This window comes from Amphiprion ocellaris, chromosome 13, assembly GCF_022539595.1.
Source record: "Amphiprion ocellaris isolate individual 3 ecotype Okinawa chromosome 13, ASM2253959v1, whole genome shotgun sequence".
Taxonomy (NCBI): domain Eukaryota; kingdom Metazoa; phylum Chordata; class Actinopteri; family Pomacentridae; genus Amphiprion; species Amphiprion ocellaris.
Window position 1 is genome coordinate 15213401 of NC_072778.1, and position 17617 is coordinate 15231017.

General features: G+C 39.0%; 1 protein-coding gene and 1 long non-coding RNA gene across 2 annotated transcripts; one reads left to right on the top strand and one right to left on the bottom strand.

Annotated features, from left to right (window-relative positions):
• Positions 1 to 57: 57 nt before the first annotated feature.
• On the bottom strand, positions 58 to 11552 carry tex11 (testis expressed 11). The gene is given in 30 exon segments (XM_023287000.3): positions 58 to 333; positions 696 to 863; positions 1458 to 1578; positions 1704 to 1812; positions 1932 to 2081; positions 2264 to 2336; positions 2553 to 2666; positions 3099 to 3169; positions 3301 to 3378; positions 3483 to 3523; positions 3620 to 3673; positions 4755 to 4840; positions 5409 to 5533; positions 5639 to 5741; positions 5896 to 6033; positions 6809 to 6894; positions 7024 to 7175; positions 7331 to 7409; positions 7743 to 7824; positions 7901 to 7996; positions 8099 to 8156; positions 8229 to 8314; positions 8434 to 8484; positions 8486 to 8515; positions 8736 to 8855; positions 8966 to 9046; positions 9130 to 9209; positions 9392 to 9476; positions 9708 to 9820; positions 11449 to 11552. Coding segments are annotated over 30 exon segments (2730 nt in total). The 5' UTR covers positions 11477 to 11552; the 3' UTR covers positions 58 to 261.
• A 1218-nt stretch (positions 11553 to 12770) lies between these two features.
• Positions 12771 to 17585, top strand: LOC129350384 (uncharacterized). The gene is made up of 3 exons (XR_008603775.1): positions 12771 to 13284; positions 15080 to 15228; positions 16151 to 17585. It is a non-coding gene; the product is annotated as an uncharacterized LOC129350384 (long non-coding RNA).
• The last annotated feature ends 32 nt before the right edge of the window (positions 17586 to 17617 follow it).

The following is a 17617-nucleotide window of genomic DNA, read 5'->3' on the forward strand; positions in this document are numbered from 1 at the left end:
TGAAAATAACCAAATTACTGCAATTATACAAAGTTTTTAAAGAGACTTTTTGTTGGCATTTTAAGTTTTATTGAAGTAGGGAAACAGATGTGGTAGTTTAGCAGGACAACCCCACAGTTGTACAGACTTTTGTCAAACTGGAATATCTGAACTGTATTTTTAAACAAAACAGAACATTTAGCTGCAAGAAACTAATGGAACTGAGTACATTTAACTCCATGCTCTAAATAGGCTTTAAAACAACAGCTGACCCCAGCGTTCCTACTCCTCCATGTTGCGGTTTCTTTTTTCTTTGTCCAATCTGTCCAGGATTTCACTGTAGAGACCAGACATCTGTGGGCACACAAGATTTTTAGACCTCTAGTTGTACCATGAAGCTGTTTTTCTTTCAGTGGGTTTCTATTCTGTTAGCCTTTGGTGACAAAATTCACAGTTCTGCTGCAAGTTGTCACACTATTTCAAAGGTGAATTTTGATACCTTAAAAAAATCAGCTGTGCAAATGTTTCATAAGGATACAAATTAACATTTTACAGTCGATGCATTTTGCTGAGTAACACTGAAGGTCTACAATGATGGTTATATGCTTAATTCTCCTAAGAGCTTTGTGTTTCAGCAGGATGACTCAAGCTCTGTCATGCTACAGCCACCCCAGTCTGCTTCATCGCCTCCTTTCCCTCCACCGGCCCAGCTCTACCTGTGTCTCATAGCTCTCCTGCAGAGTTCCCAGGTGGCGGACGAAGCTCATGGCAAGGCCACACCACTTCTCAGCTTCAGGATACTGAGCCAAGCTGTACAGCAGTATCCCTGTGTTCCAAGCCCGAGTCAGCAGCCACAGGGTCTCCATCACCGCGAAGTCGTCCGGCTGCAGAGAAGAGCAGGAAGATGTTCAAAAGGCCTTTTAACGGAGGCCATCTGGGTGACGCACTCGACAAAATCGCTTTTAGACGGTTGAGGCAGCAAGTAAACTTTCATCAAATCTTGTCTGTTTGTATGTTAACCTTTACTACTGCTTGTGAGTCTTAAAAACAGGCCGTGAACCAACTCATTTTAAACGTTTCATTCACATTTCACAACACTTTAATCTTGTCCCTTCACTTTGATCCAAAGAATTCCACAGCTTTCAAGTAATAACTCAATATGAAAGGGGAAATATGCGCTGCTTCTAAAGCAGCGTAATGTCTCGATAATTTCATGTCTCTTTCAGAGCTGGAGCTCACCGGCAGTGTGATGACTTGTGCAGCACATTAACATTCAAATTGGCAGGAAGGGGTGGTGAATGGCAGCATCTGCTAATTAAAGTGCGGATGAAAGCCCATTGATAAAAAGAGGCTTCTAGAACAGCAGGCAGGCATGGAGTGGAAGAGAGGGGGTTAATTATATAGCAGGGAGCATTTCTGTTGGATGGAACGGGAGGTGGGTGCCAAGGGATGTCGATGTGTGATTGGTGCTGACTCACTGCGGATGCGATGATGGACAGGGCCTCCTCGTAGTAGTCCCACACCTCCTCGAGCACATGGGCCTCCACCTCTGACACGCCACTTGGGAGGGACAGCTTGATCAGGCTGTGAACGCACTTGCTGAGATGGGGACACACAAAACAGCCACGCAATCACAAACCCTTTCATCCTAATAGAAATTTGGTGGAAAAGGATCGTTAATGGAACGTCACGGGTATTTTAATGCAGAGCAGTGATGGTCGTGCCTGCAGTGGGCCAGGTCAGGCTGCGGTTGTTTCTTGTGCAGAGAGAGAGCCACCCTCAGGGCCTTCTTGCACAGCAGAGGGAAGTGGGCTGGAGGCTCCATGGCTAAGGCTAAATATCAGGAAAGAGAAAGGTGCAAGCACATGGTAAGTACTAGCGAATACTAGCAACTGTGTTTTCTTATGGCTTTCAGCAGCAATAATGAATTAATACAGCAAGTGTTTTTTAACCTGCTATGGTCTCTAGCACTTTTGCTTCTACATTCTCTAGCTCAAGGACGGACTCCACTATCGTCTCAACCTTGGGGTCATTCAGTTTAGCACGAGCTTCAAACTCATACAGCAGCAGTAGTGAATCTGTTGGGTCCGCTGGGAAGCTTCCTGTAAGTATAAATACATTTTCTTCACTCAATTCTGATTCATGAAAGATCTAAAAAAAAAAAAAAAAAATTGGGCCTTTGCTTGTTTATGTCTCGGATCTTTTGGGTTTGACTCACGTCTGTTATCTGCATTGTGCAAACCAAACATTGCTGTAATTGGGATAATGTGTCTGCTTCATGTACCTGATGCTTTCAGGGTTTTCCAGATCTCCCAACAGATCTGAATGTGCTCCAGAGCTTGAGTCAGCTCCTCAGTCTGTGAAGCAAACAGGGACATGAAACAAGCATTCTGGATTCATCGTCGCCATCTAGTGTTCAGCTCCTCTTCAAAGGTACAAGGATTAAAATGAAACACCTACGCCAGCACCAATAATGTTGTTAGTCACCTCTCCTCTCTACTGGTCTTGGTAAATCTCCATCCATGTGGATGGAGAGCATGTTAAATGTAGGAGATGGGCAGTGGGTGGCACACCTGGGTGGAGTGAGGAGACTTCCTGCAGAGCTCCAAAGAGGCAGCAGCAGCCATTAGCAGACACGTCCTCTGGCCCATGAGCAGCGTGCGATCAGGAGGGCACAGCTGGGACAGCTATAGGTTCATGCAGATGCACACATGCACGTAACAGAAGGAACTAATCCATAATAGCATAGCATTTCTAAAACACTATCAAGTATGTAGTCGAGAAAAAGAGGGGGCTTCTGATCTGAGGGGATAGAAACAGTCCCTTCTTATTTAACAGCTACTTTTGTTGACTCCTGCTAAATTAAAGCAGTTCATCTCTGTAACAGCTAGTCAATATCCAACAGCACAAGCTTCTTACTGTAAAGAGGTGTTCATGCAATTACACACATTGTGATAAAGTTAAGGTTTGAAAGTTTAAGTCCACTATATCTGTTATTGTAAACTGATGTGTTTCTCTTTCTAAAGCAACGTTTAATCCCTGCCCAAGTGTTCTTGATCTACGCCCACGTACAGTAGATACTGATTAATTCACCTGACAAAGCTAATAAGAGCACTTGCCTGGTAAGAGAGCACAAAGAAATCCCTCATTCTGTCAGGACTGCTCTCACACTGCAGAGCCAAGTTCCAAGCTGTAACAAGGACACACACAAGCACACATACACACACACACACACACACCCCGACAAAATGAAAGTACTGCAATATTTTAGGTGATTGCATACCATGTCAGATTGAAGTGACAAGGAAAGAGTCTTAGTACCAGTCTTTCTGAACCAGTTAGCCTCCTCTGTGCGTTGCTCAGCAGTCATGTGAGGATGGTGTGAAAGTGTCTGCAGAGCTGCAGAGAACAAAACATTTGAGGGTTATGACACACAGCAAACACTGGAGTTGGGACATTTCTTCCCAGTTCATTTCTTTAATCCCTGTTGCATACATACTCACCTGTTTTTAGATATGACAGTAGGACATCCAGATTTGCATCCCTACATGGAGTGAATGCAGTCAATCTTTGTTTAGTTCTTATCAGAAGCAGCATCAATAATACTGTAAAACTATTTGGTACTTTCTCTTTCACTCACCTCAACTCTTCACCTGATTTTTCTGCTGTGGAGAGCGCAAGCCGAACCAAACACCTAGAAAAATATGAATGAAGACACTGGTGTTGACCTTCTTTCTTTCACCTACTAACTGTATTATACAGAGACACACTTTCAGTGGAGAAGCAAAAGGGAATATAGGTCAGTGGATCATTGAGGTGTGTGCAAAACTAACAGACTCACTACAATCTCAAAGGCACCTCTACCACATGTGGCCATTTAATAAGTGAAACCTCACTATCATGTTCCATCTAAACACATGAACACTGAGTGCTAATATTTGGTGTGTAAAATTCACAAGTCAGCATTTCTATTCTTGAAAACTAAACATTATCTCTACAAACAAACTTAGAGGTTAATATCAAAGTCCATATTCAGAATAGTCCTGCATAGTTAACCCTCCAGTTGTCCTCATTTACAGGGCGCCAAAAAATATTGTTTCTTTGTCTGAAAAAAACCCAAAAATTCAGCAAAAAAAATTCCCCAAATTTGTGAAAATTTGCAAAACCTTCAGGAAGAAAATTCCAGTAATTCCTTCGAAGTTTCCCTTAAAGGCTTTATTTTTTAAAAAATCCCCCAAATTTGGCAAGAAAATTCTTGGAAATATTTTCCAAAAAATGAGTAAAAATCTTTCAAAAAAAATCTTAAAACTATCTAAAGTGATTACATATTTATCAGTAAAACTTCTAATTTTCTTTAAGAACATTCACATAAAAATCAAGATTTTTTTGTGTATGTTCTTAAGAAACATTTTTAACATTTCTTTTTTCCACCAAAAAATGTTCAAAGATTTCTCAAAAATGTTGAAAATGTGGACATCAGAAGTTTCACTGTGAAAATATTTTTTTCCCCACATTTTCAAACTGACCCACAGGATGACACGAGGATTAATACAATAAAAACAAAGAATCCAAAAATGTAATGATCGTGGCAACAATTCTGAAAAAGCTCCCACAGCTCCAGTAAGATTCCCAAGTTAGTGTATGTTTTCTGGCTTCCTGCACTCACTTTACATCATTAATGTCAGATATTATTTGAATTAAGTTGAGACACGTTGTATATTTTGGTATCATATGCTTCCTTTGTATATTTAAGTTACACTCTAGCGCTCACAGACCTCAAAGCAGTCAAAACCTGAGTTTCATCTTCGTAGTTTTCGCAAACACACTCCAGCGCTTTCACAGCAATGTCTTGCTGTCCATTCTGTCAGAAGGGGAACAAACATCCTCATCATCATTAATACCAACACCCAACAGTCATGTTCCGCACAAGCACACAACATACTAAAAACAGTCTTTTCTAAGAACTGATCGTTGCCCTGTATCCTTGCTGATAGTAGCTTTGGAAAGGGACTATATCTCGTCGTACAATGTGTCTATAATTTGTCATATATCCATGGAAAGGTGGCACACAGTAACGCTTTATCTCTGATTGCAGCCAATTGTTGCTACCCAACAGTAAGGAGCTATTTCTGGAAAGGTATAACAGGCTAAAATATCAGCTATCATACTATTCTTCTGAGAACCCAACCCTTCCTGTGCAAGAGGCCTTCAACAGCCAGTAGGAGTTCAGTGACAAGGACAAGATCCTTCACAAACACAGCCTATTGTGTTAAACTGAGCTTTTGTCCAAAGCTGCAAGTACCACTGATGAGACGCAATATCACCATAGTAATACCAGAATACTGGAAAATATGATAATAACTCCATCAGACCTAAATTTTTACGACTGGTGTACAGAAACGAGCAGCAAGTTGTGTGATGAATTCTACCTCCAACGCAATCCGAGCAACCAGACTGAGGAGACAGGAAGCAGCATTCTCAGACACCAGCAGTCTGTCCTCACTGGCTACAGGACTCTTGGACAGACGTCCGATAGCATTCAGTGCCTCTACAGCTGGTGCAAATCAGAGAATAAGCTGAAAATGTAGCTCTCATAAAATTGCAACACTAGTACCATCATGCCTTTACTGTATCAGCAAAGCTAATGTTTTACAGGTACCTTTCTCCATGTTGTTCTCTTGCACAGCAATCTTATAAACACTGAACTGAGTGAAAATGCAGTCAGGATCGCATCTCTCTGCTTCCTTGATTGCTTCTTTAGCCTGAAAACACAGGTTTTAATAGGCATAATCTGTCACTTACCATTGTGACAGGTGACGCAAACAAAAATGGTGAGTTCTGACATGCACCCCCTACTGCAGCCTCTGGACAACTAATTTATTTCACTGAATGCTGCTGTTGCTCAAGTCCTCTCACCTTTTCCAGCTGTTTAAGCTGCAGGAAGCAGGACGCTCTATTCCTCTGCAGTTTGGCTAAGTTGGGCTCCATTTGACCTGCCTTGAAGAAACTGAGGGAGTAGTTATACCACTGCAGAGCCTCGGAGTAGTTGCTGGTCTGGAAAGAAACAAACATTCAGTTAAAGTTGATTTGTCCACATTAAACCTCAATTAAACCTCTGCAACCTATCCCTACTACACTATCTAGGAGCAGCAGAAAGCCACAATACAGGGATCACAGACTAAGTTTGGAGACCAGTGTGCTATTCAAAAGCACTATAGGAGTATTCTTGACATGCATGTCAAAACTGACCTGTTTTAAAGTTTGAAAATGTGGAAAACAAAAAAATTTTCACAGTGAAACTTCTGATGTCCACATTTTCAACATTTTTGGGAAATTTTTGAACATTTTTTGATGGAAAAAAGAAATGTTAAGAATGTTTCTTTAAGAACATTCACAAAAAAAATCAACCAAAATACAGCAAAGTTCACTGGATTTTAGTTAATTTTTTTGTGAACGTCCTTAAAGAAAATATTAGAAGTTTTACTGATGTGAATGTAATCACTGTAGATGTTTTTAGGATTTTTTTGGGGAAAATTTTTACTCCTTTTTTTGAAAATATTTACAAGAATTTTCTTGCCAAATTTGGGCAATTTTTTTAAAATAAAACTTTTAGGGGAAACTTTTAAGGAATTATTGAAATTTTCTTCCTGAAGTTTTTGCAAATTTTCACAAATTTGGGGATTTTTTTTAGACAAGGAAACAATATTTTTTGGTGCCTGTAAATGAGGACAACAGGAGGGTTAAATCCAGGAGGCGACTTTTTATTGGCAATATATATTTTTTGTTTATATGTACATACATAACAAACAAGGCCGTGTGTTTAGCATACCTCAAAGTGATTGGCTGCTTTATCCCACAGCATGACATGTAGGGTTGTGAGGGCCTGTGGTGTCAGCTGTTTACCTGTATAGTGGCCTGTGTGGACGTAAAAACTTGTTATACACAAATAATGGCACAGTTACAGTGCATGACCAGCATTACTATGAAACCTGTCATGTTATTCTTTCCTAAAGATGGACTGCAAAAACAAAGCACCAGTAGTACCAGTAATTATATCCTCTATCTTCTGTTTGCCCAGCAGCTCCTTGCCTCTCTGCAGCAGCAGCTCAATGTGCAAAACAAGAGCAGTTCCCAGGTCAGGGGACGACTCAAAGTGCTGACACATGCGTTTCAAATACTCAAATGCCAGCACTTCTCTGGGAAAATCCAAACAGATATTATTCAGAGTTGAATGGTAAATGTGTGGGCATTTCTACAAAGAAATGTGGACATGTTCATTTAAGGCTGTGTGTGTTGTGCATTTCTGCAAAGAACTAAGTGAGTTGATTAGCAAAGGTGCAAAGGTGTTTACCTGTCTTCAGCCATGAGTAGTTTGACTGTGTTCAGACACACTTCAAGAGATGCCTCTGATTCCAGCATCTCATTTAGTCCTGAAAACATATTTTTACGATCCACTTTTAAATGTGCATTTTTAACTCTGCTCAAGTCACCCGTAGAGACACATTAACACTTGGCAGGGTCCGAATATAAACTATCTTTTACTGTTGGGGCCTGGGAAACTCCAAGAAACACCTGACTTCAGTTGTAAAAGCCTCTGCAGTAGTTACATAACTGTAGGGACTCCTCGTGGTTTCATAGGGTCAAACTAGGAGCAGTTTATTCTTCAATCTACTTCTCTGACTTCTCAGCCAATGACACCTTACGGTTGGCTATGGTAATCACATTCTGTATAAATAATGCGTTGCGGTCTGGTATTAACTAACCTGCTCTGATGTGATTGTCTGAGGCCCCACTTGTCAGGAGTATTCTTATCTTTAAGTACAGTCCAAATGCACTCACACATTCCTGTCAAATTGCACAGAGCAATTAGGAACAGACCAAGTTCATGGTTCAAAATGCCTATATAAATAACACATCGTACCTTGTTTGCCAAGCTGACAGCGTTAAGAGCCTTGTCCTGAAATCTCTGACAGTCCCACTCTAAGTAAACAGTAGCAAGGAGCCGCAACACCTTGGCCTATTGTGAGGTCAATTGAAATCATTTTTAAAAAATACTATTTTAATTGCAGAGCTGCAGTCATTGCTTGTACGAAACTTTGTACTGTGTGCCCTGCCTTACCAGAACCTCAGATCCAGGGGCATATTTTGCATTCATTTTCCCAATGTCGTAGCTTTGGCTGTAAAAGAAGAGAGCTCCATTTCCCACTGCACTGTTTGTTAACAGACATTAAACATTACTGTATATTTACCTTAACCAAAATGCACTGTCCTCAAACTTTCTAAGATGGTACATGTCCACTCCAAAGTTGTAGCACAGGAGGGAGAGGAACGCAGTCTGTATTGAGAAAGTATATTCACAGTTAACATCCCCCACACTTTCAATGACAATATGCACTGTAAATGTGAAACATCAATATATAGGGTTGTTATGGCGATAACAGATGGCTTTTTTACGTCTTTTGGTAGCCGTAGCAATATGTCTTTACAACGCTGTATGTAGACCACAGGCCTCTTGGTTATTCCCTTGAGTTATGGCCTGCAAAGAGGTATGGATTCAAACTTTCTATTTAATCTTGGCAAACAATATAATGTTCCCTATTAGAGATTTCCCCCTCTCATTGTTTCTCAATTCACATTTTAGCTGTCTCACACTTCACACTGCAAGTCTGTCAGAATAGCACTTCCTAAGCTGCCAAATATCACAAGAACAAATATTCACATTGAAGGTGTTGAGCATCACATGCGACACAGCTCACCGATTCTGCCTGGTATGACAGAATTCGAAGTAGATCCTGCTCCACATCCTCCTTGGATGAAGTGACGTCAGTTGCTCCATTGCCTCTGGACGTCAGTTGGTTATAGAGGGTTTCCAGGCTCTAGAGATATTGTATGTTGATTAATTTGTAAAGACTACATATTTCTGGTTGCTCTAATGTTAAATTGATTCAATATCTGTCTTAGTTTTAGTGTTCATGTTTTTTGTCACCTTGACAGCGAGCCTTAAGAAATTATCTGCCATCTGGGGATTTTTGCAGCCCAGCCAGGTTCTCCCTGTTTTGCTGGCCATCTGTAAAGATTAGACACTGACAAACATGCCTTGTCCTCCTGTAACGTTGAGCCCTCACACAGGCAGCCTACAGTACTGCTTACCAGAATCTGCTTGCGAATGACGCCCTCTGTTGGATTCTCAGGCTCACAGCAGTACAGCAGACTGCATGCGACATGACGCACTGTGAGGATGGAGGAAGCATTTGAGCGTGACGTAACACAACCGTGACTAACCCTGCTTGCAGCTCGCACATTGTGTCAACATTTAGGATGATATGATGGCCATGATGATGAGATGATGTAAGTATTATCATCATCACCAGTAAAATTAGCATTCAAAGATATGCTGAAACTAAAAGTATACCTTTGGCTTTCTGATTTTGACTAATAGCCGCACCCACATTCTTCGTAACTGCCCAGTTCCACAGCTGAACAGCACACTCTTCAAGCTGTAACAGAAGAAAGGAGAAGAAATGTACACGCAGCTTAGTATAAATAACAGTTGTCTAAATTATGGTGGGCTAAATTAAACAGATCCTAAATTGCCAGAGTACTAGCACTTCAAATTTTAGATTTGTGATTTTTGCTAATCTATACTTGTTGCTTGTTTGTTGCATTGTTTGACATCCCTCACCAGGACTGTGGGCTACGGTCAGAACAACTAACACACTTTTATCTACCTGTGGATCTAGTATTTTGGGCAAAGCATCTGGGCCTGAGACTTCAGAGAAGAGCTTCTCTATCACCTCTTCACAATCTGTCAGCTGTTTTTGCTGCAGTTTCTCTGTGAGACCTGTGTATGAAGAAAACCAGATGAAGACATGCTGACAGTACACAAAGAAGGCAAGATCAGATAAGTCATTTCCACAAGTGGTCGATGATATCTGACATGGGATGACACACATCACAGTATCATTTTGCCCATCCTGACCCTCCTTTAAGACAGAGAAATGTATAGAAGTAGAAACATACCTTTAACAACAAGCACCAGGTTGTAGAGTATTAGTGGAGCATCGTTCAGTGAGGAGGAAAACGCTCAATTATTTCATTTATTTTTCTTTAATTAGGTCAAATAGTTTTGTAAAAATGTTGGTGTCATTAGCCAGTTACTAATTTAGTGGCAATTTTTAAAGTAATTTTGATATTCAGTTGTAGCGTATTGTTGGGCTAGGAAACATTTTATTAACACACACACTATATATATATATACACACACACACACACACACACACACACACACACACACACACACACACACACACACAGTTTCATTAACCTCCACATTCCCAAAGTCCGTAGCACTCTTGGTCGATTCTCATTCCAGTTTTCTGCTGCTTTGCAACAATCCCTAAAACTCATCTCATACATATCGCTCTTGTCAGTTCAGTCAGAGTAACACTTCAGGACCACTGCCCTGTTTGTAGCCTTTCTGTTTTACAAGTTATTGCGTAATTGGTTTTGTAATATTGTGTGATTTGCTGTACATGTAATCTGTTTTGTTGCTGATCTTGTCTGTGTGCCGCCTCTAGGCCAGGTCATTATTGAAAATGAAAATCAGTTCTCAACTAACTTACTAGGTTAAATCATAGATTGTAATAAAGGTTAAATAAAATACATAGGTAAATAAATAGAGCAATAGTTGTTCACTTAATCCAGCATTTCTGTGTACATTCATACATGATGAAATTAAGAAAAGTGAACGTGATTGTGTCCTTCGATGCTACTGTAAGTACAGTCAGGTAATTTTACATTTATATTATACTGTATTATGCTTTATTTCAATATAAAAATAGTCCTATTTTAGTTATGATTAAGGTAGTTAGGTAAAAGGTTCAAGTCAAAGCAGAAGTTACATAAATCACAAATTATGTCTCATGTATTAGCAGCTAACTTAACTCTCTAAGGCCATGTTTTTAATACTCAAACGGTAATTTAAGAACACTTATTTCTTATATGAATGCTTTTCAACAATCTCCAAAGACCTTACTAACCATCAATATGGAATACTATGTAATCAGCCCCAGAATGATTTCATAAAATAAAAAAATTAAAGAAAGGAAAAAGGCTTGTAGGTTGCACTTTGGTAGCCTGCTAGAAAACACAGAAGGATTCAGGCTTGGAAAATTAGCAATGTTTCTAAATATATGGCTGGAGTTCTCCTCAGAACAACAGCAAGTGCTTAAAATAGCCTTCAGTGTTTTTAAAAAAATTTAGTTATTTGCTCAACTTTAACTTTAAAATAAATTAGCTCTGTGACTCAAACATTTGCTAGCTAGCCGTGGCTAACCTAGCATACATTAGCAAGCTAACGTAGCTAAGGCTAACTAGCTCCGTTGTCGCCAAAGTAAACAAAAACGGTCTTATACATACACTTGGCTTAACAAACTGTAGTAAGATTAAGTGGACCGGACAATTACTCACATTTTACAGTTGAAACAAAGTTTTCCATGCTTAAGGTTTCACTACAGAGATAAATCCAGTCTAACCGCACAGCTTCTGTTAATGTCGGATGAACAGTTGCAGCAAATGGCCACGAAACAGTTGAAGGCTACCAAAGAACAGTAAGTGAAGGAGTTATACTCCTATTAGACCTTTAGTTAGGTTAGAATTTCAAAAGAATTTGTGTGCCCTCGTAGCTTCTTATTTTCAATTGCCCAGCATTTTAGTCAAAATATGATTTGTTTAAATTACATTACTGCCAACTTAGAATTCCCAAAGTTCATTTTGCTGCTAGCTAGCATTAAGTGATATTGATACAACAGTGACAGTCACCATGTTGATTTTATTTTTCATATTTCCCTTTGGTGGATATAAGCATATCTCACATAGGGTATTTTGAGTGTATAAACAACATTTTAAAAATGCTGTGGGCACGTTATATTTAGTTTTCTATCCAAATACAGTAGAATACTTGTTAGCATAGTAGCAAAACAGTGGATGTAAATGGAACCTTTTTATTTTTATTAAAAAGTTAAAAAATTTAAAATATATTCTGATGCTGATATATCAATGTGGATTGAATGATTTATTGATATACTTTACTTAACCGTCCTGTTGTCCTCATTAATGGGCACCAAAAAATATTGTTTCGCTGTCTGAAAAAAATTCAAAAAATTCTGCAAAAAAATCCCCCAAATTTCTGAAAATTTGCAAAATCTTCAGGAAGAAAATTCCAATAATTCCTTAAAAGTTTCGCTTAAAAATTTTATTTAAAAAAAATAAATAAAATCCCCCAAATTTGGCAAGAAAATTCTTGTAAATATTTTCAAAAAATGAGTAAAAATCTTCCCAAAAAAATCCTGAAAATATCTAAAGTGATTACATTTATATCAGTAAAACTTCTAATATTTTCTTTAAGAACATTCACAAAAAAATCTACCAAAATCCAGCGAATTTAACTGGATTTTGGTAGATTTTTTTGTCAATGTTCTTAAAGAAACATTTTTAACATTCCTTTTTTTCCCGCCAAAAAAATGTTCAAAGATTTCCCAAAAGTTTTGAAAATGTGGACATCATAAGTTTCACTGTGAATTTTTTTTTTCTCCACATTTTCAAACTTTAAACCGGGTCAATTTTGACCTGCAGGACAACATGGGGGTTAATCAGAGAAACAAAAATTCAAGTAAAGGCTCCCATTCGGTCCGTGTATTTATCTGGCAATTTGATTTTCCGTTCTGAAGTGGGTATTGAAAAACAAAAAAGGAGTGATTATTTGATTTTTGTTTTATAATATAAAAATTAAAATTGAAATACAAGACGTTTTGCCTTTTCATGATCAAAAAGGGATATACGATTTTTTAAAATGGTTTGATTTTCATTTTATGTTTAGAATAACACAAAAGTAAAATCAGTAAGAGACAGAAATGAAGAAAGGTCCGTTTTTTCAGACCGGAAGTGGTCATTAGCAAGTATGGAGCCAAACAGGGTACGGTGCATAGACTGTATATATGTATATATATTTATAAAATAAATCAATACTGAATTTTTTTTAGAGCGTTAAAGTTTTGCGGAGCCAGGGGGCGGGGTTACTTGATTGACAGTCCGGTCTGGAATGATTGACAGGTCCTATGGAGGAAGCAGCAGAGACTCTGCTCTCCTCGTTTGGATTAATTCTGATATAATAACTGTTGGTTTATTTATCGGTGGCGCAGCAGAACATTTTCCACAGACAGTTTTCCTGCCCGTTGGCTTGTTTTAACCAGTTTTCTACCTTCGGCTGATTCTACCAGCAGACACTGAAAGGACTCTGATAGTTCGGTAAGTAAATGTTTATTTTCGTATCGGTGCCGCTTTTAATGCACTTTATATGCAGCTTTAGTGTCAGATGTAATGTGTGCCATGCACTCCAGATGTTGGTGGAGTTTGTTTCAGTGTGTGTTGACCAGAGAAGAAAGTTAGCATCCGGTAAATATTAGTTTTAATGTTAGCGATGCTAAACGAGCTAACTGCTCAGTTGTAGCCTGATTAAAGCTAACGTAGCATCAAGCTAATGTGTTGAGGTTCATGTAAATTCAATTCAATTCAATTTTATTTATATACAGTCAAATTGTCTCGAGACGCTTTACAGAACCCATATGCCTGATCCCCAGAGCAAGCCAAAAGGCGACAGTGGCAAGGAAAATACCCTTTTAACAGGGAAAAAAACCTCGAGCAGAACCCGGCTCTAATGTGGGGGGACCCATCCACCTGCTGGCCGGGTGGGTTGAGAGGGACAGAAGAGGTAGAGGGATAGAGATGGAGGGGTAGAGATAGAGGGATACAGACAGAGGGATGGAGGTAGAGGGGAAGAGGTAGAGGGATAGAGATGGAGGAGTAGAGGTAGAGATAGAGGGATAGAGGTAGAGGGGAAGAGGTAGAGGGGTAGAGATAGAGGTGTAGAGATAGAGAGGTGGGGGGGTGGGACACAAGGACCATAAAACACAGCCACACATCTGAAGCATCCAGCTCTGGGACCAGGGACACTCGGAGAAAGGACAAAGAAAGAAACAGAGTGAATGTAATGCAATAATGGTATATATAGTAAATACATAGGTAGTTAGAGAAGGGCTCAGTGCATCAAGAGAGGTTCCCCAGCAGTCTAGGCCTATAGCAGCAGAACTAGGGGCAGACTAAAGGGACGTCAAGAGGGGAAGTCAGTTTTGCAAATGAAAATGAAATGAAAATGAAACAGCTGAAGTGTGTTGTGTTCCTGTAATGTGGTTCATTAAGTTCATAGAACTGTGGCTGGTTGACATTAATGTAACGTTCAGGAAACTTAAATGTGATGAAAACAGTAACGTTAATGTTCTAGTTGTCAGTAATCAGCTTTACTTTGACACTAAAACAGACTCTGATAGTTTTAAATGACATCAGTTTCATTAATTTGTTGAAAATTGTCTCATTTGTTGTTGTGATGTTGCTGCTGATTCATTAAAACCAGATGATCTGTGTTGAAGACACATTTAGTTCTAGTATCAGAAGTACAAGAAGGAAAATGGAAGTTTAGTTCTGCTACGTCAAAGATTTCAGGAATAAAAAAACTAAATGAGTCTTTATACCTCAAACTTTATTTTACAATAAAGAAATAATGAAATAATCACAGATAATAAAAATATAAATAGCAGAGAAAACCTGAGAGAATAATTTCCTGAAAAGTCTGTGAAGGAAAAGCAGCTTTTTATCCTGAAAGATCAGAATCAGCTCCAACGTCTGCATCTGACAGCATCAAGTCAACCAGAAAGAAAAGAAAAAAGAAAATGACTTCTTTCTGATCACATCTGTTCCGCTGCTCACAGTCTGCTGCTGCTCACATTCTTCACATTTATAGTCCACTTTTAAAAGTTCAGCAGACAGGTGCTCTGCTTTAGAGTGTGACGATGTCGTTGGTGATGTGGAGAGTGAAGTTTCCGTTTCACCCACAGCGTGCTTTAGGGCAGCCGGGTCGGACTTGATGTTTGAAATACTGACCGACAGCTCAGATTTAACTGTCTGTAGTTTCGTTTTAATGGATGTTACATTTTCACTCAAAGCTGCCAGGAGCTGGGTCATTAAAATAACCGCCGTCTCGTTACAGAGTGAAAGCAGCAGTTCCTCCTTAAGGTCAGAGATTGCAGCATCTGAGGGCCTCTTCAAAAGAAGACGTAGTTGATGAAGGCGTTCTGGAGCAGGACCAGAAAGACCACGACCAAGCAGCCTTGAGATCTTAGGCAGCGTCTCCCTCAGGTGGGTGTCAACGGTGTTCACGGTCAGGTCTGTGGTAATCCCGTCAAAAAACAAAACAGAAAAAAGTCTATATTATAAATCAACATGTAACCAAAGCACTCTGTGTATAACGCCATAGTATGGGATGTAGTTCAGAAAATGTCAAAGTATAGTATACTTTTCAAGAATAACATAGTATGGCCTGTAGTTCATAGTATAGCATGTCGGCAAAAAAACCTTACTGATTATTATATGGTTCAAAAAGTGCAAAATGATAGGATGTTTCCTAAAATTGTCATATATGATGTGTGGTTCAAAAAATGTCATAGTGCAATATATTGTCAAAATAGTATGTTATTGAAGAAAACATCAGAGTATAATATGTCGTCTACAAAATGCCATAGGATAATATTTCATTGCACAAGTAAAAGTATAGTAATTTTTAAAACTGTTCAAATTCTTAGAATATGTTGCTAAAAAACAAAAAAAAACAAACAAAAAAAAAACGTCATAGTTATATGTCAATTAAAAAAGCCTATAGTGTAGCGTGTCACACAACAAACGTCATAGTATAGCCTTTAGTCCACAAAACGTTGTTTTGTCCCAGCTGTCTGAAGTAGGTGAGGAGCAACACAAAAACAGTCCAAACACTCGTTTCCAGAGGGTTAGACAAATATTTATTTGAAAGAGGAAGTTTACAACAACACAACATGTGAGGGGGTTAAAAACAAATGGGTGTTAGTAAAATAAAAAATAAACAGAACTAAAAGTGAACTTCATGTTGACACTGATGCTCATTCCAACCAGGAACAAAGTAAAAGATAATCAATACAAAAAAGAAACTCTTCCTGTTCACCTCTTCAAGCCCAAAAACACACCGCAGTAGCACCCTAATCTAAAACTACCAATGGGTTCTCTGTTTCCCTTTCTGAACAATTCAAAGGTCCCTCTCTATCTCCCCACACATCCACCAAGCACTGGAACACATCTCCAAAGTTCTGCCGGGCCAGCTCAGCTTCCCCTCAGAAGAAGTTCCACCAGATGAAGGAGCCTTTTGAGAGGCAGCTGGCATCGTGATTGGACTGTACTTTGGTCTGTTCCAATCCAGCTTCAGCTCCAGAGACGGCAGGCGGGACGAGTCAACGGAGGCCGGGTGGACGAAGGCATGCAGCTGAGTACAATCCAGAAAAAAACAGAGGAGGAGTGCAGCGGCCAGAACACACAGAGTATGTCTCTTAGAAAACATCATAGTATAGCCTTTGCTATGAAAAAATGCCATCATATACATCGTATATTGTACAAATAACAAATGGAAGGAAAGAGACATACATTGTAGAATTGTAGTAATTGTGGGCTGACTGATTTACTGATTATCAGTATTTTATTTTTTACTGATTTACGGTAATAAATACATTTAAAAATGGCGCTACTTTGGCTCTGAACCTTTATCTACCTGTGGTCGCTCTGTCTTCTGGAGTGATTTGATTGGTTATATGTCACGAATAAAACTCCTTTAACTTAACATCTGTAAACAAAACAAAAACGTATCAACAAAGTTTTCTGTTAGAGTTTGTGTTCTTCTAAGTTTAACTCCAAGATTTTAAATACTTTCATTTACTGCAAATGAATATCTACTCCAAATGTCTCACTAATAATCATTATTAGCCTTAAAAACACACAGAACACCCCTCTATACTCGACCACGCTTAGTATAGTCCGATTCCCCCTTCTATAAATCTGCTTGGAATCTTCCACTTCCTGTTTGTCAAAGTGGCCTTCGACCTGGACAGGTTTTGTTGGAGCTCATGCAACAAACATTTTGGGTAACTGCACTTTAATATGGATGGATGACACTGAATTAGAGTCTGTTTTAATGAGACTGAGTTAAGATGTGTAGCTCTGTCATTAAATAGGAAATTATTTCTCAGAATTCACAGAGAAAAGTCTGAAATGTTTGCTAGGTTAGCGTCCCACATGTTCTTTGGCTCAGCTAAAGCTAACTCTCTCCAACTTCTGGATCTCTTGAGTTGCTTGTTGTTAAAATATCTTGCTGTAGGTGCTGAAGCTCAGAAAGTCTGAGATGTTTGTTCAAAATAAGCTCATTCTCAAGTCTTATCTGAACTGTCCTCTTTTGTTTGAACTTTCCCTAAACTTAGGAGTTAATGACAGAGCAGCACATCCAGACTGAGTCTCATTTATGTAGAGATTAAACTTCAGTGTCATTCATTGATGTTAAAGTGCAGTTTTTCAAATGTTTGTTGCACATGCTCCCGACCAAACCAGTCCAGGTGGAAGACGATGTGAAGAGAAAGCTCCAGAGGATGAATATCACACATTTACGTTGGAAATAAATGTCCTTTAATTAGACATTGTCATGCAAAAGTTGGATTTCCCTTTAATGATGTTCAAA